The sequence below is a fragment of the Enhydra lutris genome, unplaced genomic scaffold (genome assembly GCF_002288905.1).
Source record: "Enhydra lutris kenyoni isolate GAN:26980312 unplaced genomic scaffold, ASM228890v2 scaffoldscaffold30, whole genome shotgun sequence".
NCBI classification, from domain to species: domain Eukaryota; kingdom Metazoa; phylum Chordata; class Mammalia; order Carnivora; family Mustelidae; genus Enhydra; species Enhydra lutris.
This window is the reverse complement of record NW_019154114.1, coordinates 15,923,861-15,949,785: the sequence shown is the minus strand read 5'-3', so window position 1 is coordinate 15,949,785 and position 25,925 is coordinate 15,923,861. Positions and strand designations below refer to the sequence as shown.

At 45.5% G+C, this 25,925-nt stretch overlaps 1 protein-coding gene across 1 annotated transcript in view; it reads left to right on the top strand.

Moving 5' to 3' along the window:
* Positions 1–25,925, top strand: part of LOC111153074 (polycystin 1 like 2) — a 91,982-nt gene that overhangs the window by 7,834 nt on the left and 58,223 nt on the right. Inside the window, 9 exon segments of the mRNA XM_022511870.1 lie at positions 1,311–1,421; positions 4,299–4,446; positions 13,206–13,435; positions 15,212–15,259; positions 15,262–15,615; positions 18,024–18,101; positions 20,843–20,892; positions 22,593–22,710; positions 24,703–24,910. Of these exon segments, the coding sequence (XP_022367578.1) occupies positions 1,311–1,421; positions 4,299–4,446; positions 13,206–13,435; positions 15,212–15,259; positions 15,262–15,615; positions 18,024–18,101; positions 20,843–20,892; positions 22,593–22,710; positions 24,703–24,910 (1,345 nt within the window).

Sequence of the window (25,925 nt, the reverse complement as noted above, 5' to 3'; positions counted from 1 at the left end):
GGAAAGGAAAGGAAAGGAAAGGAAAGGAAAGGAAAGGAAAGGAAAGGAAAGGAAAAGAAAAGAAAAACACTCTGCCCTCTTATGTATTCCCGTCCGGGATAGGCAGAGGTATGGCCCCTGAGATTTGCTATCCTAATCCCTGGAACTCTAGGTATGATGAGATATCATGGCAAAGGGACTTTGCAGATGCATTTATGATTCTGAATCTGGATTATCCACGTGGGCACAATTTAACCACATGATCCCTTAAAAGCAAAGAAGTTTCTCCGGCTAGAAGCCAGAGATGGGGCTGATGGAGAAATCAGAGTTCAAGTGTGAGACAGACCCTATAGTACACTGCTGGCTGGGAGATAACAGAGGGCCACGCACAAGGACTAGAGAATGGCCTCTAGGAGCTAGAGGGGTTCCCAGCTGACACCCAGCACAGAAGTGGGACCTCAGTCCTACAACCAGGTAGCACCTGCCTGTCCTCCTCCTAGGCTTCTCTGTAGGCGTGTAACTCATCTGCCTGGGCAGGAGGGAGAGGTGTTGGGATGACCTGAAGTTTCTGGCCTGGGCTCCCCATGCTTCTCCTTTTTGTGGGCACCTAGACAGGATTCCTGATCTTTGCCCTCTTTGCCAGTTCTCAAAACTGGCACGTTGGGTCACGTTAGGCCATCTGACTGCATGCTACTGGACCGGTGGTTCTGAAAGTGGGGTGCCTGGGCCAGCAGCATCAGCATCACCTGAGAGCTTATTAGAAAAGTAAATTCTGGGGCGCCTGGGTGGCTCAGTGGGTTAAGCCGCTGCCTCCGGCTCAGGTCGTGATCTCAGGGTCCTGGGATCGAGTCCCGCATCGGGCTCTCTGCTCAGCGGGGAGCCTGCTTCCCTCTCTCTCTCTGCCTGCCTCTCTGTCTACTTGTGATCTCTCTCTGTCAAATAAATAAATAAAATCTTAAAAAAAAAAAAAAAAAGAAAAGTAAATTCTTACACAGCCTCTCCCCGAACCATGTCAACTGACTCAGAAGCACTGGGGGTAGGGTCTGGAAATCTGTGCCTTCCAGAGCCCTCCAGGAGATGCTGGTGTATTGTAAGATTTGAGAACCCCTGTGCTAGACCCTGAGCTGCTTGAGGGCAAGAATCCTACCTCTCTCTCCACCTAGTACCTGGGCCACTGTCTGGTCTTCCGTGGATATTTGCAGATATTCCTTGAGCAGATGGTGGGTGAATGAATGAATGAAAGAATGAGAGGTCATTCGTCTCTGTCTGAACCTGTCCCTTTTCATCTTTCACGCTATTCCTGCTCCCGCTGGGATTCGGGCACTTCCCAGGCCAGTGCCAGGGGCTGCAAGTATGCCAGGTGGCAGCAGATGGGACCTACTTTGGAGACCTGTGCCCCACCCAGGGAAGCTACCTGTGGGTGCGGTACCAGTGCCAGGAAGGTGAGTCCTCGGCGAGAAACAAGGAATTCCCTTGTTTCTACACCAGGTCCAGCCCCACTTAGAGCAGAGGGAGGAGCCTCCCATGGGAGCCGATGTGTGTGCTAAGAGACTTCCTGACTCACACCTGATTCCCTGAAGCCTGCACCCCCTGAAGTGGCCTAGTGTCATGGGGTAAAGAGTTTGAGGCTACTGTTGCAGAAATGAGCTGTCAAGCCAGAAATAAAAAATGTATAATTTTTAACTCCCAGGACCCTTCCAATGAAATATCATGGGCGACCCAATAAACACGTCAGACAAAACCAGTATTGCATGACTGGAAGAAGTTAAAAGATGTCTCGTTACTACACCCCATGCTCACTCAACCACCACCCTGCCCATAGGCTGCATTTTAGAACACAAAGGGACTTTTAAAAACTACAAATTTCAAAAGCCATAAAAATAGCCCATATTACTACACTTTATAAAAGTTTTATAAATCAAGAAGGAAGAATTCCTCCCTTCAATTCTACAGTCCTACTCTCCTTAAGGAAACCACTGTTAAATGTTTAGTTTAGAGTAAGTTCTTCTCTGCTTTTTATTTTTATTTTTATTTTTTTTTAAAGATTTTATTTATTTATTTGACAGAGATCACAAGTAGGCGGAGAGGCAGGCAGAGAGAGGAGGAAGCAGGCTCCCCGCTGAGCAGAGAGCCCAATGCGGGGCTCGATCCCAGGACCCTGGGATCATGACCTGAGCCGAAGGCAGAGGCTTCAACCCACTGAGCCACCCAGGCGCCCCTCTTCTCTGCTTTTTAAACTGTTTTCATAGGGGCACCTGGGTGGCTCAGTGGGTTAAGCCGCTGCCTTCGGCTCAGGTCATGATCTCAGGGTCCTGGGATCCAGTCCCACAACGGGCTCTCTGCTCAGCAAGAAGCCTGCTTCCTCCTCTCTCTCTCTCTCTCTGCCTGCCTCTCCGTCTACTTGTGATCTCTCTCTGTCAAATAAATAAATAAAATCTTTAAAAAAAAATAAAATAAACTGTTTTCATAGATGTGACTGTGTATGAATATTTATACATAAAATGTAATCATGTTAAATATATTAGTTTATAGCTCAACATTGTTTTTTTAACTTAATAATATATCCTGGATGTCTTTCCCAGTCACAACCTTATTCTTTTAATGGCTGTGCAGTATCCCATCATAAGACTGTGTCAGAATTTATTGGACCGGTCCCCTGCTGATGGACATTTAGGTTGCTTCTGATTTTTGCTGTTAAGTGTCACTCTGTAGCGCTCATTCTTGTGCATATATCTTGACATGTGCCTGATCATTTTTAGAGGCGAGATCCCTAGTAGAGGAAATGCTGGGTCGTAGGGTATATGCTTTTTAAATGTTAATGGAGATTGCAAATTACACTCCAAAATGGCTGCACTGATTTACATTCTCACTAACAGTGTACATGAGTGCCACTTTCCCCTACGCCATTGTCCAGGGAATTAGTCACAACAGCACCAACAGAAAGGAGAGAGCGTGAGTGAAGGTGCAGGGAGCTCTGAAGGGAAGAAGTGACTCAGGGAATGCTGGGGTCCCCAAGGGCCATCCAAGAGAGCAGAGTCCGTGGGTGTAGGAGGGAGGACCGCAAAGAGATGAGGAGAGGACAGTTTCACCAGCGGCATCAGTTTGCTAGGCACGCTTGGGCGGAGTAAGAGCAGGATGTCTTCTTTCTGTTTTCTGGGAAGAAGAGGCCATGGGGTTTGGCAGTGGTTTCCATTCGGTGGTTTTGCTAATGGACAAAGGGTGCCCTTTGGAGGTCCGCCAGTTGCAGTGTGACTGTCACTGGACCAATATGTTGCTTCGGCCAGTGGGTATATTAGGTCTAGAGACCCCGGACCAGATTTCCTGCCCCAACTTTGATTTCAAATATCCTGCCCCCTTGTGAACCAGTGAGTTCTGATCACAGTGTTTCTGATTTGTAAAAGGAGAGACTTTATCCAGCATTCCCCCATCCCGTGCCCCCCACCGCAGTGCCCAGGAGGGCCTAACAACAGTCCAAGTTTCCTCAGATAGCTGTGAATCAGGACAGCGACAACTTTCTGAGCAGCTCAGGAAAGTTCTTTTCGTTTACATTCAGCTCCTTCTATCCCTTCCTTCCTCATTAGTGCTTGGAAACTGAAAGATTATGCTGCACAAATTAGCCCAGGGCTGTATGAAACCCTGGCAAACTCTACCCCACTCCCCATCCTCCATGCTAACTTTGAAAACTCGGTTTTATAAAATTTAATGTGCACTTAATGGCTTACAATGAATCATCAGCCACCTTAGCCCAGTCAATTTTCCTAAAGGTGCTTGGCCTTTTGTCTTTTTAAACATGATAAAATACATTTAGACAATCAATAGAATGCTGGTTAAATAAATTAGGGTACATTGTGCAGCCATTACAAAGAACAAGGCAGCTCTAACTGAATTCATTCAAAACAATCTCCAAGATATACTAAGTGAAAAAAAATGGAGGGTGTCAAATAGTGAATATGCATCATGTACCATTTGTATAAATAGGAAAGCATGGATGTGCTCGGGAATGTGTAGATATCCCTGGAAGGTGACCCTGGTAACAGTGATTGCCTCTGTGTGTGTGGGGATGTACTGAAGAATGGAATGGAGGGTTTCTTTTCATTCTGAACACTTTATACATTTCAAATTTTGTAACTTGGTCACCTATTACCTATGAACTAAAAACAAAATTCAAAAGAACTTTAAAAAGTAAAAATAAAATTAAGAAACCTTTGAAAGCCCCACCTAATGATGAAGGACAAGTGGATAGAAGAGAGTAGGTTTTAAACAGAAGCATGCAACTTTGATTTCTGATGGCACAAAACATTTCCCTTTTTGATCTGCAGGCCTCCAGCTGATGGTGTCCAATGAGAGTTTCATCTTTGACAATGTCACCATCTCCCTGACATGGCTCCTCTCTCCCTTCATTGGAAATCTGTCATGTATAATGAGTACAGGAGATGGCCACACTTTCGATCCCTACTACCCCCTCAGGTAAGAGGAATCTGAGACTTAAGTAGGGCTGTATCAGTCAGTTTCTGCTGCATAACAAAACATCCCAAACTTAGTAGCTTACAGTATTATTTCCCTGGCTTCTTTGGATCAGCTGAGTGGCTTTGCTTATCTGGGCCAGTTCACCCTGGGGGTGGATGGCCTCAGAAGTCCTCACTTGCATGTCTGGTGGTTAGGTGAATGTTGATTATGGGTGTGTTTCTCATCACATGACAGGCTAGCTTAGCCTCACTGGCATGGTGTCTGAGGGTTTCTAGCAGCAAGTAAGAACAAGGCCTCATGTGCAAGCATCTTTCAAATCTCTACTTGTGTCACATTTTCTAATATCTCATTGGCCAGAGCAAGTTCCATGGCCAGCCCAGGTTCAACAGGTGGAGAAACAGACTCCACCTGTTGATGGAAGGAATGGCACAGCCACAGCACCAAGGGGCATACATTCAAGAAGGGGAGGAAGTGACACTCACAGGTTTTCTCATAATGGAGGCCACATGCACAGTCACGAAGGGCTGGGTCCTTTTGGCTTGGTTCTGGGTAGAATCTCTCCCGAGTGACCGTCCAAAGAGTCGGTAATGAGGTGAAGAAGAAGCTCACCTGGGTGTGGGAATGTTTTCTGTTGGCAAGAATGATAAAAAATGATAGTAGCAACATTAAAAACAGTCCAGCCAAGCAACTTCCACGTATAATCTCACATATAATCTCATTTCACCCTCACTGCAACCCTCTCCGATAGAAGAGCCACCTGCCGCATGAGCTATTGAATAGTTGAAATGTGGCGGGTTTTTTACGCTGTAACTGTGAAATACATGCAGGATTTTGGAGATTTAGTTCCCTCCATCTAACCTCCCATAAAAAATGTAAAATATCTCACTAATTTTTACATTGGTTGCATGTTGGAATGAAAGTATTTTAGATATATTGCATTAAAGAAAATAAATAATTACACTTAATTTTACCAATTCTTACTTTTTCAATGTGGCTATCAGAACACACACACATACACAGTAACACGGCTCACACTGTGTTTCTATTGGATAGCGCTGAGCTAGGTAATCATTACCTTGTTTTTACGGACAAAGCCACTAAGGCTCAGAGGGGTAACGCAGCACTGCCCAAGCCATGCAGCTAGTGAGCGGCAGCATGGTGGTGCGAGACAGGACTATCTGGCGTCAAAGCTGAGGCCCTGAAGCCCCTAGTGGATTACACAGCATGGGGGCACCCGGGCCTGAAGGGACTGTGCTCTGAATCCTCTAGGGGAGCAGAGTCTCCCCAGCCTGATAAGAGGCTGAACCTAGTTCATAACATTTCAAAGTCTTACCGGGGCCTGGGGTAAGCTCTTTCCTGCTCTGCTGGGTGCCCGAGAATGTTCCAGAATTTTCAGATGCTCATTGCGTTTGGGGGCTCCTTCCAGGGGTCCTCAGTGCAACATGAATCCCCAGGGAAATCCTGAAGGCCCTAACTCCACAACATCTGTAGCTCTACCTTGTGGGAGCTAGAGGTTCTGAGTCCAGCCCTGTGCACGCTCTGCTTGCAGGAAGCCCTGGGTGGGGTGGGTCCAAGAGGGGCCAGCTCTGTCCGTGGCCCAAATCTGTCCCACTGAGTGCCAGTTTCAAACTCAACAGTCCTCTGTGGTCTCAGGCATCCTTCTGTGCCATCAAAATAAAATGCCTTCTCCGGAAGGTGAGGTTCTAATGCCAGCAAGACAATCCCTGGTCTTGGGTTTCCATTTCCTTCCCTGTTGCATTTATATTGATGACTGTCTTGATTGTTTCCTGGAATAAAATGAGAAATTACATGTGAAGATGCTCTGGGGAAGAAAATGTTTAAGTGACATAAATGCCCATGGCCTTGTTCTGCAGGTTTCTTCATGCTTGCTACCATTTCATTGGTAAAACAACAAATGCTCAGCTACACAATCTTCCAGCCCCCAAATTTTAAACAACTTGCATTTGGCATTAGTCAAAATTGACTGTCAGTAGCTCTCTAAGACCTTTAGTTAAACAAGGACATTCCAGTAATGAACAAACAGTAGCTAAAAACTGGAGAAAATGGGACAAAATGCTAGTATTTGTTAACTCTGGATGGTGAGGCAAAGGGTGTTTTTATCTTGCTCTCTGGATTCTCTGTGGTTTTTTGATAATTGAAGAGAAACAATAATCAGTGTTTTACATTTGCAGTCCCTCTCGGCATTAGCTCGAAGCCAAAGCCACTCAATTTTTTTTTCTTTCTAAAAGAAATAGATGGTGACACCATCTGCCATCACTCCTCTCAAATAATCCAATTTCATCTATTTTAAAAACTTGTTGGACTTTGAAATTACCTGGCCACCACCTTCTATAATTTTTGTTAAATTTGGGAGATGTATTTCTGATGCTTTCTTAGCACGAGCAGCCTCAGCTAGAATTTTAGGAATGGCGTGAAGTTTAAGTACACAGAAGTCACATAACTTGTGTGAATATCACTGTGGTTTTCTCTCATGTGTTTGTACAGAACCCTGCTTCTGCTCAACTCCTTGTTAAGCTAAAACCTAAATCAGACACTTCAGTTCTGTCGTAGACAGATAGCATGAGCTGATTGGGGAGAATCCAATCTCAAATAGAAACAGCATAATAAAAGTAAAAGAATTTCCCTTTTAGAAGCTCCTTTTCACCTTGCACTTCCCATGTCTTGTGTTCATTTGAACCTAAGGCTGTTTTGCTTTACTGTTTGTTGTGGAAAACTGTCTTTGTTTCTGAAATTTATTATGCACCTTATGGAACAATTTGCTAAGGTGAAATTTGTCCTTGTCCACTGTTGGGTAACTTAGCGCCACCTACTGACATATTCGGAGATTGTCGTCATTTTGGGGTCTATTCAGAGCTGCCTCTGCACACAGCTGAGTCTGCAGGGGAGACTTCCTGGAAATCGGTAATTCTCAAGACAACACGAAACTTAGAGTGACCTAGATGTACACAGAATGTTGGGAGGCTCAGAGGAATTATGTGGAAGGTGAAGTGATGGTCACAAAGGACTGAAGTCTTTCGGGGGAACCAGGCAGGACCAAAGGAGGCACAGCAAGGGAGGTCATGGATGTGAAGGGATTGAGGTCCCCTCACGGAACTTAGAGCCCCGTAGTACAACAGGATTTCAAAGGTGTGTGGGGAAAATGAAAGACAATGCTGGAAAACTCAAAAGGGGTCTGCTGATGAACAGCCTTGCTGCCAGCCAGTTTAAAGAAATTGTTTTTGGAGAACATGTAGGTTGGGTACCAGGAAACTGATTTGTGGCACAGGTTTCCTGGGGGGTACCTGGATGGAGAGGGGCAGAAGTTGGACTGGGATACACTAGCAACACAGGCCCCTCTAATACCCATAGAGAACTCTAGAGCTAGGACCTGTCTTGATTGAGGCAAGAGAGTGGAACCTTTGTACTCTGGCCCTGGGCAGCCATTGGAGGCAAGATGGCATTTTGTGGGAGGCAGCTCCCTTTAGCTAAGGGGAATTCCTGGAGATGGATTCATCTGTGAGCCCTCCAGCACTAACAGGCCAAAGTGCTGGGGGGATGCAGACCTCGGTCTCAGAGGACAGACTCTCAGTGACGTGCATCCACTACAGAGGATATATAAGAATCTCTAGGCATTCAGGTACATGATCTGTGATTGTTAATATTATTGCAAATATTGCTAATATCACTTGGTAATTTAAGGACTAAATGGGACTAAAAAGAAGAAAAGAACTGGCACAGAGTTGATTCTCAGAAATGAGCAACTGTGGCCATTATATTCATATTACAAAGAATTAGACACTACTTTTATTTCTAAGAGGCTAAATGGCATAAGTGTCATCCTATTATATAAAAAAATACAATATTTGAGCCCATTACATGCCAGGTACTTACTCAGCCATGGTCTCATGTAAACCCTAGAATGACCCAGCCGGGAATGGCTCTTGCCTTGTTATATGGACAAGGGCACTGAGACATTAGGTTATGGAGGTGACCGATGGAGCTCTGGAGACTCCCTCACTTCCCACTTCTGACCCTCTCTATTCCACCACACTGCCCAATCTGGTCAGAGGGCTTTGTCCACCAAGTTGGCTAGCAACTTGTGAGTGACATTAACAAAATGACACAGACCTTGGTATTCATAACAATTGGACATTACGAGCAAAGATAAAAAATAAGAGCTATCTTCTCCATTTTCTTTCTAAAAGCCACATCCCATTAATGTCAACTACTAAGCATCATGTACAAATCAGTGAGTGGCAGTATCTTTTTTTTTTTTTTAAAGATTTTATTTTTTTGACAGACAGAGATCACAAGTAGGCAGAGTGGCAGGCAGAGAGAGAGGAGGAAGCAGGCTCCCTACTGAGCAGAGAGCCCGATATGGGGCTCGATCCCAGGACCCTGGGACCATGACCTGAGCCGAAGGCAGAGGCTTTAACCCACTGAGCCACCCAGGTGCCCCGAGTGGCAGTATCTTAAAGTAATTTTTAAACTTTTTATTGAAGCATAGATACATGCAAAAAAATGCACACAAAGACACAGCTCAGTTAATTTTTACACAGTGAACACACCCATGTAACTAGCACTCAGATCAAGAAACAGAACAAGACCTGCCTCCCGGGAATCCTCCTCAGGCCCCCGGTAGTACTGATTCCTACCACTATCAATCAGTGCGACCCGTTTGAAGCTTCTATAAATGGAATCATAAAGTGTATTCTTTTTTGTGTCTGACATCTGTTCAAAAGTACCTTTTTGAGATTTGTCCATATTGTGCATAACCATGATTTTTTTTTCTCATTTTTATATAGCATTCCATTGTATGGACATTCTTCAGTTTACTTATCCATTCTAGTGTTGGCAGTCCTTTTGGGTGGTTTCCCATTTGGCAATTACAAATTGCGCAGTTGTGAACATGTGAGCACGTGTCTTCTGGCGCACACATGTACATGTTTCTGTTGGGTTTGTACCCAGGAGTGGAATTGCTGGCTCATAGCATCATAACAGAAATGTTTAGTTGTTGCCTCTGTTGCTTTGTACTCTGAGCATATCTTCTCTTTGTTGGCAGAAAGTTTCTAAAACCACTTTGTTGTCTTTTCCCTTGGGTGAGCTCACTGGGAGACAAATGAGGAAAAATCCGTTTCTCTGCCTTTTAGTCCTGGGCAATTTCAGTTGGCAGCAGAGTTCAGAAAATGGAATGAGTTGCTTCTTCCAGGCAGATCCCTGAAAAACAGGCCAGATTTTGCTATTCAAAACCATCCTTCACATTTCTTTAAAGAGTCAGTGTTTTCTTGTTCTGAAATCTACATAGTCTGATATTAATAAAGCCTTCTCCATCATTTTTTCATTAGTGTTTGCTGGTGTAGCTTCTATACTTGTACTTTTAACGTATCTTTATCATCGTATTTAAAGTGGGCTCCTTGTAGACAGTCTTTGGTTGTGTCTTGGTTTTTTAAAATCCCATTTGGCACAATAATTGTTGTGTTTAGACTATTTATATGTAGTTATTGATATAGTTAGGTTTAGGTCTACTATATTTTGTTACTTGTTTTCTCTTCACCCTTCTGTTTATTTTTCACTCTGTTCCTCTCCTTTCTTGTCTTCTTTTGGAGTATTTGCATATTTTTAGTATTCCATTTTAACATATCTATTATTTGGTTCTCTTTATTACCTTTCTAGTAATTGCTTCAGGGATTACTGTATATATATCTAATCTTTCATTGTCCAAATGGAGTTAATATTGACTTCAGTAAAATGTTGAAGCCTTACTGGCATATAGGTCCCTTTGCCCACCCTCCTTTATAATTGTCCTATGTGGGACACTTACATACATCGGAAACCCTTTTCAACAGTCATACACATTTAAAGAACTTAAGGGAGAAAAGTAGCCTATTCATTTACCAAAGTAATTAACCATTACTTGTACTCTCCCTTCATTCCTGAAATTCCAAGTTCCCCTCTGATATTTCCCATCAGCTGTAAAAACTCCCTTAACCATTTCTTTTATAGCAGATTTTCTGACAACAAATCCTCTTAGAGGATTTCTTTATTCCTGAGAATGTCTTTATTTTGCTTCACTCCCTGAAGGACTTTTCTGCTGGATATAGAATTAAGTGTTGAAAGTTCTTTTGTTTCAACACTTAAAGATGTTGCCACAGTCTTCTGACCACCATGCATTTCTGAGGGGAAATCTACACTCATTCACATGTCTACATGTAATGTGCTATTTTTTCCAGCAGTTTGATTTTTTGATTTATCTCATTAATTTTTGATTTTTGGCAGTTTGATAACTATATGTGTGGGGATGGTTTTCTTTAACTTTTTTTCCCTTGGGGGGGCGGTCTGTGGAGCTTCTTGAATCTTTAAATGTAGGGTTTTCCCAAATTGAGGAGGTTTTCACCATTATTTCCTCAGTATATTTTTCTACACCAATCTTTCTCTTCTCGTTGGTACTCCAATGACACAAATATTTTATCTTTTCATACTGTCACATAGATTGGTAATGCTCTGCTCATTTAAACAATTCAATATTTTATTAATATTTAAATATATTTAACATCTGTTCTTCAACTTGGATGTTTTCTCTTGCTCTATGTTCAAGTTCACCAACTTTCCTCTGTTGTCACTATTCAGCTCTTGTAGGCAGCTAGTAAAATTTTTTTATTTCATGTATTGTGGGTTTTTTTTTTTCTAAAATTTTCATTTTTTAAAGAATAGTTTCTGTTTCTCTGCTCAGAATGTCTAGCTTTCCATTCATCTAAAGAAGATTTACTTTTATGTCATGGAGCTTGGTTATGATGGTGGATTTCAAGTCTGTCTGATCATTTCCATCCCTGAGTCATCTACAGGCTGACATCTATTATGTTTTCCCTTGAGACTGGATCAAATTTTCCTCATTCTTTGTATATCAGGCAATTTTGGATTGTATTCTGGCCATTTTGACAGTAGGTTCTGAGACTCTGGATCCTGTCAAAATCCTCTGGAAAATGGCTTGTTGTTTGTTTTGTTTTAGCTGGCAGCGCCCTTGGTTAGACTCAGACCACACTTCACGACTTGCCTTCTGTGAGCCGTGTTTCCCATGTCCATTCAGTTTCCAAAGCTGTTTGGGTCTGCCCCACACATGTGGCTCTCCGGGTGTCTCCCCCACACGTGTGGCTCTCCGGGTGGTGTTTATGTTGTAGTCTGACTTCAACAAAGCCTTGGCTGTGTGTCTTTGGGGCTGTTTTGCACCTGCATAATTTCTGGGTGAGGTCATGGTTTGTGCTGGGTTGTTCACAGAAGTGGGGGATCATCCTCTCCAGATCTCTCTTTTTCAGGGTTTCCCCCACAGTCTCCAGCTCCCACAGGTCTTTCTCCATTGCTCCTCTGGCTAGAAAGATGGGTTTTCTCTTGGGGATTTTGTGTTTGCATCCCTTGAAGCAGTCAATGCAGCTCTGAGGGAGGACAGCCTAGGTCAGGGCCGAGAGAGAAACAAGAGAACACAAAACAAACAGATATTTTCCCTGTGCTTTCAAGCTCATTGGGTCCCTTTCCCTGGTTCTCTGGCTAAACAGAGGGTTTTTCTCTCGGGGTTTTTGTTTTCTTCATCCATTGTGCAGTTTCATGACTCAGGCTACCCTATGGACTAAGCCAAGAGATAAAGGAGGTTAAAAAAGACACAAAACAGGAAAATCCCATCTTTATGGATAATTCTTAAAGTTTTTACTTTTTTCCCCACCTGTCTGCTGTTGTTTACTTTTCAGTATCTTCGGGAAGTTTCTTTTTGAAATCTGCCCAGGGTTTTCATGGTAATCAGTGGAAGAAATAGGCTGTGGTGGGCTTATACCGTGGTGGCCAGCACCAAAAGTCAGGTTACTGTTTTCCATGCTTTTTCACAAATATGCTCATTTGTCAAATATTTCTCAGCATCCACTCTGTGCTGGGCACTGTGTTGGTGTCAGATTTATAACTGAGAATTAGACAGACACTGGGTGGACAACCTTGCAGAGAAGAATGAGAGTGATTGAGCAAGCACACAAGGGATGGGTATCACCCAGGAGAAGCAATGAAGCTGCAGCATTTCCTTCACAGGGAGCCAAAGGTCTCCTCAAGGAGGCGATGTTTAAGCTCAGAACAGAAGGAACAGTGTGAGTGTGAGCAGAGATGGGCAAGAGCTTTCCCAGCAAAGAACAGCACACTTGCAGGCCTTGAGGCAGACAGGAGGTGGTATATTCCAGGAACTGAAAAGAGGTTAGAGTGGGCATTGAGCTAGGGGGCTGTGGCAGGAGATGGGGATGAGGTCAGGAAGGCAGGTCATGTGGGTCTTTACAGGCCCTGTTAGAGATTTTTAATTCGTTTCATTGGGAAAATGAGAAGCAAAACATACCCATAATTCTGATATATTTGGGCTAGGGTCCCATTTTACACATGGGAAAATATGGCTCAGAAAGGTAGACTGGGGCATAGTATTTTACAGATGAAGCAAAGAAGACCCAGAAAGGGGATTTATGTGAGCCACAGAAGAAATAAATAGCAGAAAAAAGACTTGTAACCAAATATTCAACTCCCTGGCTGGTTATTGCTCTTTCTTTCACTTCTACCTGCTCCAGACATCTCCACGTAACCTTCATGAGCACCAACAGCTTGGCTGAGTAGCATCTCTTTCTTCATTTGTTTATCTTTGCAGAGCAGGGGAGTGTGAGGCAGGTGAGTGCATGGGTGCACACATGTGTGAATGTATGTGTGTGTGTGTTCCTAACACTGGTAACACCGACTATTGCCGGCAGTTCATCCAGCAACATCATCCACCAGTTCACAGCCCCTGGGGAATTCACTGTGTTTGCTGAATGCACAACCACTGAGTGGCACGTGATGGCTCAGAAGCATGTGACAATCCAAGACAAGATAGAGCAGCTCAGTGTGACTGGGTGCTCCAGCCTGTCCCAGTCAGGAGCCAGCCCTCTTTGCCGCACTGTCTTCAGGGACCCATTGTGGATTCAGGTGGTGCTTGATGGAGGTGAGTCTACAGAAATGGTCAAGGTCAAGGCAACCTTGATTTTCCCCAAATCTATCCATCCAACTCCCAGGCTTTGGCACTCAGGTATCGAGTCCGTTTTTTAGCTCATTTACTTAGCACCTAGTATGTGCCTGTAACTGGTCTAAGTGCTTTACATGTACTAGTTTTATCTCCATGTACTATTACACGTTACTACTATTATCTCTATTTCACAGATGAAGAAACAGAGGGAAGGTTCAGAAATTGGCTCAAAGTCTTAAGCCCAGTAAGCTAGTGAAGCTCTCAGCCTTCTGAATGCCATTTTTGCATGCCCACAGTCCTGTAAAAAGAACTGAATTTCCAAGTCACTCCTTGTTGGGGGAACTTGACTAGGACTGGGAGAGCTACCAGCTGGGCCTGAGGCCATCCCAGTGCAGCCAGCACTGCCCAGCTTGGCATAGTGATGCTGCCCCCAGTCAGGACTGCTAGTCAGTGACAAGCACTGCTCCAGCCACAGCACTTCTTATGGCTGGCGTCTGCTCTGATTGGCCAGTTTCTTTTCTGAATGGTCACAGAGGCCATTCTAATTGGTCATTGTGTCCATTTTGATTAGGCAAGGTGTCCCTTCTGATCAGTCACAGCATCTATTCCGATTGGTCACAGTGTCCATTCTGGTTTATCAAAATATCCATCCTATTTTGTCGGAGGGACCTACGCAATTTCACTTGTTGAATACTCTTGAAGATCAACCCTTTTCTCAATAGAGACCCTACCAGCTAAGACCCATTGTCACCGAAGGCAGCACCTTTCCTGCAGGCACAGGTCCAATGTGCGACCTGGACAGAAGCCTGCTGAGGTAAACTGCATTGACATGGAGCTGCAGAGGTGAGGACATGACTCAGTCCGACCTCAAAGCTCCTCACTCAGCAGGGACTTCACGGAGCCATTGCGGTCTTTAAACGCAGTACTTGGGGCTCCTCTCTGTTCTGGTGTCCTTGTCAGCCGAAGATGGCTGCTCTGTGCACCTGGGAAACCTAAAATAATCCTTCATTTATTTTTCATTCTACAAATGTAATTGAGTGCCTGCTCTTCGCCGAGTGTGGGGAGAGGGAGCAGTAAATGGGAGAGTCAGAGGGCTAACATTACTCTCGGCAGTGTCAGCTGCGTCGTCCTTGCTCAAACAAGAAAATATACTCACTTGGTTTCTATTGGAGAGAATCATAATTCGGTGGTTTAAATCAGATTTTCAGAGTCAACCACAATATTCCGCTGGACAGCCAGTGCCAACCTGTAAGAGAGCCCCATCTTAATGGGGACAGGCTGCGTGCTCCTGAGGAGCAGGGTTCCAGGCAGTCTGCTACAGAGGTGGAAGGAAACGGCTTCAGCTGCTCCTGCCTAGAACAAGACTGGAGGCTAACTGTCATGCATAAAAATCAGCCATGCCTCAGGAGATGCTTCCTTCTTAGCCTTCTTCCCTCCAACGCCAAACCTGTCAACAAAATGTTCTCAAATCTTTATTACAAACCTTTAAGTTTATGGGTAACACATGCATAGTATAAATTAGAATGTGCAGATGAGCAGAGAGGACCCAAAAAGAAAAATCCTTTGTGTAACCATTACTCAGAGATAACCACAGTTAATACTTGGGGTTGGGACTCACCCTTCCACATGTCTTTATGGCTATACCATGCCCTTAGCCATATCCAGAACTTGACCTCAGAGCTAGTCTTGATTACCTTGGTACAGTCTACAGCATGGTTGTTGCCAACATTCTTAAATATTTCTTATCCCACACAGGAACAGGGGTGACTTACACTGTGCTGTCAGGCAACACCAGCCTGGCTGAGTTCACACACTGAGCGGCCTACTACCCTACAATCTGACCCTGGGCCAAGCGGCCCAGCAAAGGATTGGCCCTGGGATGCACCACCTGGAGATCCGAGCCACCAGCAACACCACCACCTCTGCACCCTCTAGAAACATCACAGTCCACTTCATGGAGCCTCTGTCAGGGTTGCAGGCCTCCTGGGGTTCTGACCACTTGGAGCTTGGACAACACCTACTGGTCAACGTCTCGTTGGCTCATGGTATCCCAGAGGGGCTGACCTTTGAAGTGGCAGGACTCAATGCAACCTTCACCCACCAAGAAGAAAGCCTCAAGGGGCCATTTGGGATTTACCATGTGGCAGTTCCTCTTGAAGGTACTTGGGGTTGGCGGACCCCCTTTCCAAACTTCCTTCCTCTTCCCTTCCAGACTTGGTGTCCAGCATCCTGCCAGCCAGTTTCAGTGTGTCCTGGTCACAAACTTGGTTCACAGCATCCAGCCTGTGTCACAAAAATAAGGAAGAGACTTATTATCTGCCTTCATAGAGTTCAGAGTCACGGGAGTTCTCAATTCTGGCCCTTCTGACATTTGGGACTGGGTCATACTTTGTTGTGGGGCTGTCCTGCACATTGTAGGATGCTCAGCAGCATCCCTGGCTTCTATCCACTAGATGCCAGCAGCTCCAGGCCCCCAAGTCCCAACAAACAGAAGTGCCTCCAAACATTGCCAACTGTCCCCTGGACAGCAAAATCTCCCCCACTGAGAACCACTGAAGGAGGGTGGGAGTGGTCCAATTTTTCCATCATTTCTAGAGGAGTGTGTGGTTCAGGAAACTAGTCCATGCCCTTGGGGGAGAGAGAGAGGTAAAAACAAGGGTGGGAGAGGGAGGGAGAAGAGAGGAAGTGTCACGATGCTGGCTGGAACAGAGATAGGGTGACAGACTGGCTGGCACCACCAGGGGAGGAGACCACAGCAGACATTTGCATTTCATCTGGAGAGAACAGAGAGTCCTTCAGGGCAGTGCAGTGAGGTCAGCAGACAGGAATGTGATGAGGGTCACAGAGCCTCCAGCCCACCCAGAATCTTGCCCCTGGGGTCCCTGGCCCTGGGTCTCAGAGGTATGTCAGAAAGAGGGGAACACTATGCAAGTGTGGGGTTTTCATGCCCTCAGCAGCAGAGGTGGCAAAAGACATAGCAGGTTAAATGACAAATTTGAGAAGAAAAACACCGGAACTTTGCCAGGTATCAGAGGCCCAGCTTGAAACAGGGAGAATCCAGAATGGAATGAAATGACAATGGAAAATATGTACAATATATAGGCTATAATTCAATTGCAAATTAATTTTTGTCTTCTATAAAAGTTGCTTGGCAGGGGATAATAGATAAAATCTTTGCAGGCCCTATGAGGTTTTGGCTTACTCTTAGATGATAAGTAGTCTTCTCCCCACAAGAAAAACAGATTTGGATGGCTCCAGGGATGAAGGGGGTGAGGAGGAAGGAGAGGGAACCAGGTAGGACAGAAATCCTCACTTGGTGGCATTGGCTCAGTCCTGGCTGGCCTTGCTGTCAAGGCCCAGCAGATGTTTGCAGCTGTCTCTTATGGGAGCTTCTCTGGGCTTCTGAGGCCCCTGCTGTGTCCCTCAGCCCCCCGGACAGGGGTGATGCCTCTCCCTCAGCTGGCCACAGCTGTCCAGCTGCTGCTGCTTCTGGATCACCAACAAGGTCACTCTCTGTTCTCATTCTTGCTGCCCTTTCCAGCACTCCCTCTCCCCTAGACAAACATCTGGTCTGCAGAAAATTCTCACCTTTTCCTTGGCCAGCTACCAGTAGTGACTGTAGTTTTTTCCAAAGGCAGGAATGAAGAACTTTCCTCCCTCCCTCTCTCCCTCTCACTCCACCCTCTGTCATAGACCATCCTCCCAGGGCATGAGTAAGGAACACTTCCATGGGGGTCCTCAACCTCAAAGAGCACACATTCACCTTTCCAAGGGTCCCCTCTCATGAGTTTCCCTCTAGACTTGAGAAGGTAGCACCCACCACCCTTCCCCATGACGGAAGAGGGGTGGGATACATATGTACCCCAAATAAGTCTTACAAATTCTTTTCCGTTTTCTACCCCTCAATCTTTTAAAAGTTCTGTCATGTCTTTCCTTCTGCTGGAATATCCCCTCAAAGGATGGGCACTATTTGTCCTTTGAACTTTAGTTTTTTTTTTTTTTTTTTTAAAGATTTATTTATTTATTTATTTGTCAGAGAGAGAGAGAGAGAGAGAGGGAGAGAGAGCGAGCACAGGCAGACAGAATGGCAGGCAGAGGCAGAGGGAGAAGCAGGCTCCCTGACGAGCAAGGAGCCCGATGTGGGACTCGATCCCAGGACGCTGGGATCATGACCTGAGCCGAAGGCAGCTGCTTAACCAACTGAGCCACCCAGGCGTCCCTGAACTTTAGTTTTAACCCCCTCCATGAACCATGATCCATGAAGTGATCCCCTGCTCTGCGTCCACATGCCCCCATACCAATTTCTGCCATGGTTTGGCACTTGGTCTCCTGCATATCTACTAGACTATAAGGACCTTGAAGACAAAGACCACATTTCATTCATCTCTGCATCCCCAGAGCCTTGCACCATGTCTGGTATACAACAGGGGTTCATTAAATGCTCAGATGATGAAAGATTCAAATTCTGCCATCAGTGGAACTGAGAAGTACATGCTAGGAGAGCTGTCTTAGCAGAAGTCAAACAATTTATTACAACACCCATGATTCTCTACCCTTTGCATTGCAGGTACCTTTCTGGTCACTGTGATGGTGAGGAATGCCTTCTCAAACTTAAGTTTGGAAGTCGGAAACATCACTGTCACAGGCAAGGAATTTCGGGAAGTGGGTACAGAACTCGTGACCAGAGTCTGGGGCATTGCACTTGCTTGGAATCCAGTGAGGAACTCTTCAAAACAAAGCTCTGAAATACTTACCTCGCTCTATAGATGTTAAGGGGCAGTGAAATATGCAGTAAAACATCCAACCATTGTTAAGAATTCTGAAACATCCGAGTTTGTATTCATTATGTTGCTTTAGGCTCCAAGCAACAGAAAGCCCAACAAAGGAGGCTTTCTGCTCAAGGTTTTATTGTTCCACCTACTAAGAATTTAGGAGGCAAGTAATTCCAGGGTTGGTTCAGTGGCTTAGTGTCACCAGCAAGGACCCAGGCTCATTCTGTTGTCGTGTTCTTTTTTTTTTTTTTTTTTTTTTAACTATTTTATGTATTTATTTGACAGAGAGAGAGCACAAGCAGGGAGAGGGGAGCAGGCAGAGCAGGGAGCTGGACTCAGGGCTCGATCCCAGAGTTCTGGGATCATGACCTGAGCTGAAGACAGATGCTTAACAGACTGAGCCATCCAAGTGCCTCTGTTGTCCGGTTCTGCCATCCTGAGAGCTTCTGCTTTGTTCTTAGGCTTGCATCTCATCAACATGGCTGCTGAGTTCCAGAGATCACATGTCAGCCCAGCATTACCCAGCAGCTGCTCAAGCTTTTTTCCCTTTCTGTAGCTCTTGTTACTGGGGTAGGGAGGGAGCATTTCCCCCCCTCATCTCTAGCAATCTTCCTGTCAGATACCATCGGCCGGGGTCATGCACCCCAGTTGTAAGGGATGCTGGGAAGCAGGTATCCCGCACCTCCAGCTTTGTGGGAAAAGGTAGATTCTGGCAACCGGGAAGAATGGGGAACTGGCTGCTGGGTAGGCAACCAATAGTAGCAGTCACAGAGCTGAAAGTTCATCTCAAATGTGTTTGCCAGGCATGACTCTTTGAACAGCAATGGACAGAAAAGCATTTCAAACTAGCTCAAGTCAGAGGGAAGTTTTATCAACTCAGAAAAGATCAGGGTTTAGGCATAGCTGGATCCAGTCACTCAATCATCAGTCATCAGAAATCTGTCTCTTCCCATCTCTTCATTCTACTCAGGCTTCATTGTGATTCCCTCTTCCCAAGCAGTAGCAGGATGGCGCCAGGCTTTAATCTTTAACCCTAGAGGAGGAGTGCCTCTTTATGGATATTTCCAGAAGTCCTGAGGTTGCCTCTACTGGTCCAAGCTTGGTTCATGTTCCCTCCAGAACCCAGTGCTGAGGCCAGGGGAAGGTGGTATTGGGCAGACCAGAATCACATGTTCACCCAGAATATGATGAAGGGTCAGCTTCACCCAAACCAAGGACTGAGAGTGGGGTAAGGAGGGTTCCTCAGGGAAAATGTCACCTGTAAGTGCTCTTACCAAAAGAAGGGGGGCCCGAAAACCTGGATGGGGGGAAAACCACAGCTGTCCTTGCTACTGTCCATGGCCCTCATTTTCCACATATGGAATTTGAGGCTGAGAGAGGTTAAATGACTTTCCAGAAGTCACTCAGCTAATTCACGGCAGGATCAGAGGTAGCAACTACTTTTCCTGATTTCTTCACTCAGGGTTACTGGACCATCTTCCTTCTTAAGATTAAGAATGGCGGGGCGTCTGGGTGGCTCAGTGGGTTAAGCCTCTGCCTTTGGCTCGGGTCATGATCTCAGGGTCCTGGGATCGAGCCCTGCATCTGGCTGTCTGCTTGGTGGGGAGCCCGCTTCCCCCTCTCTCTCTGCCTGCCTCTCTGCCTACTTGCGATCTCTCTCTCTCTCTCTCTCTCTCTCTCTGTCAGTTAAATAGATGAATGAAATCTTAAAAAAAAAAAAAAGATTAAGAACGGCTTCTGTGTCTAGCATCTTAGCTTTGCTTTGTATAATTTTTACAGACCTTCAAAGTTGGAGTTCTCTGAATGGGAATTCACTGGGAAAGAATTTTTTGCAGATCAGTGGTACTCAGATCTTAAAATAACCAGGTCACTGGGGTCTAGAGACGCACATGGATCTGCCAGTGCAGATAAAACGCATTCCTATCTTCATCACTACACTTTAACATATTCATGGTTTAGTATTTTCAGAGCATACCAATTGCATGTACATTTTCCATTTTTTAGACTTGATATACTAATACTCTTTACAGATATATACAGATGACAAAGCAATTAAACACAGCATTCAGCCCTTGAGAAATGGGAATTGCCTTTCTGTAAGGGGTGAGAAACCTAAGACTCAGAAAGAATAACTAACATTCTGAGGTTCACACAGCCAGCAAGAGGCCAATAGAAGAACCCAGAAATGCACCATGGTGTGCTGAGGCTGGCTGCCAGCAGCTTGTCAGAGCTGGTTCTGTCCAGCTCTTGCTCTACGATCACTGCGGTCAGCTTGGCAGCTTGAAATCCGCCTTAGTGGCAATACAGACACCAAAGAAAGCAGCAAACACTACAAATCAGAGTTCCCCACTCCCTCCCTTAACTGGAGTTAAACATTAACAACATACAGCCACAGGCCTGTCTCCAAATCTTGTGTTATCTGCACTGGCAACTGCCTGCCTCTTTCCTAACCAAAGAGGTGTCTTTAGTCCAATGGTGGACAAGATGGTTTGAGTTTTTACCCATTTCTATGGCCTAAATGTATGCTAAATTTCTGAGCATACCCCTGACTCTGCCCTTTGGCAATCTTATCAACACTACCAAAGTCTGATGCCTGTTCCCACTGTGTTTATAGCTCCTTCCAGTCTGCAAGAACCATCTGGAACAAATGCCAAGGAAAAGAATGTGAGTATTTATTTTTTAAACACTTAACACCTCACCAGAAAAAGATGTCTAAGCACTCTGCTTTAGTTTTGATTTTGGGCTTATTGGTGCTAATAGCCAGAAAACTAGGAAGCATAGAGGTTTCTTCCATTTGAAAAGAGATCCAGAAGGAATGAAATCAAACCAAGCATGTTCTCCAACCACTACAGTATCACATTACAAATCAGTAATAAGATATCTGGGATAGGTACATACCTTTTAGACATCTTGGATATTCAAGAGCATACTTGAAAAACATCAAGAGGTCAAAGGAAAAATTCACAAGGAAAATTTTAAGATATTTTTGAGTGATGATAGTACAACCTATCCAAATTTGTGGGATGAAGCTAAAGCAGGGCTCAGAGGAAAATTTATAGCTGTTAATGCTTAGAAAACAGGCCTGGGTTCCTTAGTTTTTACAGCAAGACTAAGTCCTCAACTCCTTGCTGTTGACATTGTCTGTGCACGTCAATAACAAAAACTACGCATCTACATTGTCCAAGGCCTAGTGTTAGGGACAACAGCTACAAAGGTGAATAAACAACCATGGTCCCTGCCTTCTTGGAGCCTAGTAGGTGAAACTACTGAATAAATTAGCATCTGGTTAGGAGTTGTAATAAGTGTCTAACTAGAAGCAATGGGGTGCAGTGACAGCAACCAACACAGGGGGGCCTAGCAAATGTGATCGGGCCTGTTGGAAGGAGACATTCAAGTTGGAACTTGAAGATAAGACAGTCAGTCATGCTGGAAAACAGAATAAGAGCTTTTGGGGTGCACAGATATGAAGGCCCTGGGGCTGGAATTTGGCCTGAGGCCTAGTGGGCTGGGTAGGAGGAGCATGTAGGAGATTACAGAGAGATGGACAGAGGCCAGATCCCATGAGGTCTTAAGTACCAAGACAAGGACTCGGGTTTTATTCTTAGGCCATGGGAGACCACTAGGGGTTGAGTTCTGCCATGTAGCTTCCTGCTATACAGGCTAAGTCCTCTCAGGCTGGCCGTTTAATAGGTCCTACTAGAACTTACTCAAGGAGCATACCTTATACCTGCTGATCTCTCCTCCTAGAACCCACAGGCTCACTTACTCCTCCTCCTTCACAACAGCTCTGTGATCCTGTCCTCTGGAGAAACTTGCCCTGACACCAGCTATCCACTTTGCAGAGGTCATAGCTCTGTACCTTCCTCTGCACCAGACACAGTAGAAAGCATGTCACAACCTCCCCTCATTTAATCCACAGCAGCCCTGGAATCGAATGCTATCAAATCTTCATAGGAGCAGATGTTCTCAACCTACTGCCTCCCTCTTACACATTCTCATAATCCTCTGGACCCCCTCTTTCCATAGCATTTAGCACTCTGTATTTTGTCTGTTTCCTTGTCTGTCTTCCCTCCCAAACTTAAGGGCAAGGCCCAGGTCTCTATTCCTGTATCTCTGGGCGTCAAGCATGTGGCCTGGTCCAGAGCAGGCTCTGTTAAAGGTGGATACATGGTGGACCCTTAGCACTGAGCCCACATTCAGACTAAAGTTACTTACCCTGTGGTTCATCCCCAGGTGGGTCCCACAAGGTCTGTTTCCATTCCACACCCTATACTGTGGGTACCCTTGGCACAGATTGCTGTGGGGTGGGAGGTGGGGTGCCAACTGTGGATGGGCATCTCACCAGCCAGCTGCTTTTTCTGCAGAGAGAGAAAGGGAACATGCAGGTGTACGTGGAAACTGGTCAGTATGTGGATCCTTTCACGACTGTGACTCTGGGCTGGCCAGACAGTGACAAGGATTTACGTTTCCAGTGGTCATGTGGTAGGTGTCTGCAGAGTTCTGGAACTATCCTATCTCGCCACAAAGTAATGGACAGTGGTCAGCTTTGCCATTTTTTAACCTTCACACAGGTATCACTTTTGCCTGCCCCTTGCATGTGCCAGATTAAGAATTCCATGGAAATGGCAGGGTGGGGGGGAAGCAGTGGGAAACCAAGGCAGAGGTAGCCTTGAAGGCAGGCAACAAGGAGATGCACTATCTGTAAAATATGTGAGAACAGTAAGTAATCCTAATAGTCAATCTGCTTTATTTTCACCGCAAAAGTCAGTGATAAAATAAAAACAACAACTGCCCTCCTTTCACTTCCTTGCCCTTGATACATTGCCAGGAAGAGTCTAGAAGTGAGGAGGCATTTTCAGACAAATCAAGAGAGTAGCAGCAGTGCCCATTACTTAGAAATGGTTGTCCTCCTCTCTATAGGGATATAGCCTAGCTAGGCAGTCATTCTTTTGGAAATTAATGCCATCCCTACTGTACATATTATTTTTGTTAGCTGTTTTTTCTTTGAATAATATATCCTGCATATTTTAATGTCATGATATCTTCTCCATCTTGATTTCACAATAAGTGTATAATAGACTGTCTAGTTAGTATATGATCATTTATTTACTGGTACCCTATTTTTTGGACATTTAGGTTGTTTTGAATTATTTGCCCTTATAAAAACATTGTAATGAACATCCCTGTAGTTCTATCTTTATTTGATTCTCTGGTTACTTTCATAAATAAGTTTTTAGAAAATAATAAATTTTAAGAAATGGAATAGCTGGGTCAAAAGTCATGCAAAACTTGAAGCCTTTTGATATCCATTGGTAAGTGCTCAGGATACCCTTTTGAATGTTAATTCTCCTTATCAGAATCCATAGAGGATGCACGTATAGAGTTTGGGTGGTTGAGCTGATGGCCTGACCCTAGATCATGTCTCATGAATGGCACTGGTGGAAACAGCAGATGACTGCAAACACCCTGAATATTCATCAAGAGGGGAATGCTTCAATAAAATGGGTACATCCAGACAGGAAGGACTACATAACTGTTAACAAAAATAAGGCAGCTGTATGGCTACGGGATGCTTACCAAGATGCATTAAGAAAGGCCAAGTCCAGAAGGGCATAGAGAATGCTGTGTGTGGAACAATGACACACACACAAACATACATACCTATATTCCGATGCAGGCAGGGACTGGCTCTGGAAGGACACGCCAGAACTCTGTGCAAGACAATGATGGGAAGGCAATCACCTCCACTCTGTGCATTTGGTACCTAAAGGGAGTTAAATACTGAATCCAAAAGGATATATTCATGTCCTCATCCCCAGAACAATGACCTTATTTGGAAAATGAGTCTCTGCAGATGTAATTAAGTTAAGACTCTGCAGATGAGGTCATTGTGGATTACATGGGTTGGCCCTAAATCCAATAATGAGGGGGACAGGGGAAGCGAGGTGATTGATGGATAAACATCCATCAACAGAGATGAAGGGCAAAGGATACAGGGACTTACTGAGATGGTATCATAAAGCCAGAGGGGACATACGGCCTTTCAGGTGGGATACAGCCCCCAGGTCCCCAGCTCCCCAGTGTACCCACAGGGACGTACAGCTGAGGTCAGTCTTCCAGGTGGAGTGAAATTACACCAGGGACAAGAAACTGCCTGGGTGCTCCCCCAGGCAGAGCTGTCTATCCTCCTGGTCTCTCTCCTGCTGTATGCCTGGCCGTTCATTCTTCAGCCAGTGGCCGGTGCAAGTGAAAGAAGCTGACATCCCCTGCAGGTGTGCTCAGAGTCGGGGGGAAGCACCACTCATTTCCCCAGGAGCATCCTTCCGTAGCGCTGTCGCCACAACCTGCAAGTGGGAGTGTTCATCACATTCTCTCTTTGGAGCTGCTTTTCTTATCTATGACTCTTTTCTTCCCCCAAACGCCAAACCGGAAGGGTCCTTGGATTGGTAACAGCATTTTCCCCCTTCCCCTCAGGACACTGCTGGACCCAGTGGAGTTACTGTGTTGAGAGGCAGCTGCTCCGCACAGACCAAAAGGAGCTGGTGCTTCCTCCATCCTGCCTGCCACTGCCCACCTCCACCGTCACCCTGCGCCTCGCCACCTGGAGAGGCGGGGAGCTGCAGAACTGGGAGGAGCAGTGCCTCTATGTGTCCGTCCCCCTGGAACTTGGGCCTTGAGTTAGGTGGGGGCAAGAGAGCAAACTCCTGTGGCGTTGCCATCCCTTCAGCCACCATTTACTGAAGAGCCAGCTCGGGTTGGCATAGACATAGGGACAAGTCTTACAGGAGTGGCCCAATAGACCTGGTCACAGTTCTCACATGGAGTGCTCCTGGTGGTTAGCAATGATTGGCCCCAATGAATGCAGGGAGGTAGTGCATCCGAATGACAACTTCCTGGACTTGGGACCAGGGAAGGTTTCCCTTAACAGAGATGTGAAGGAAAAGGAACTAGCATGGCAGAAAAAAGGAAAAAGGGGCAGGAGAGGAAACTGGATGGCAAAAGTAAGGAGCACAGAATAACTGGAAGTGAAAGAGACAGGTGTGGCTCAAGTATGGAGGGAGAAAGAGGGGCAAAAAGAAACTGGGAGAAAAGGCAGGGCCTGGCTCTGGTGGAAGCTTGTGGGTTATATCACAGATATCATTTTGTAGAGTTCTGGGAAAGTCACTCAAGAGTTGCAAGCAGGCCGGGGACGTGATCGTGACTTACTTCAAAATTCTGTGGTAGCAGGATGGAGAGCGGGTTGGAGGAGGGCAAGAGAGGGCTCCGGGAGATTGCTTGAGTTCTTGCAGGAGTCAAGGTGAGAGCTCAAGGTAGCCTGGTCTATCAACTGGGTCCCAGCAAGAAGTAGATGTCTCAATTACCATATGATCTCTCTGATATGAGGAATTTGAGAGGCAGGGCAGGGGGTCGGGGAGGGGGGAGGGAGGGAGAAAAAAATGAAACAAGTTGGGACCAGGGAGGGAGACAAACCATAACAGACTCCTAATCTCAGGAAACAAACTGAGGGTCAGTGGGGTGTGGGGGAAGGGACAGGGTGGCTGGGTGATGGACATTGGGGAGCGTATGTGCTATGGTGAGTGCTGTGAACTGTGTAAGACTGATGATTCACAGACCTGTGCTCCTGAAGAAAATAATACATTATATGTTTAAAAAAGAAAAAGAAGTAGCTGTCTCCCTCAAACTGGGAGTTGATGAGA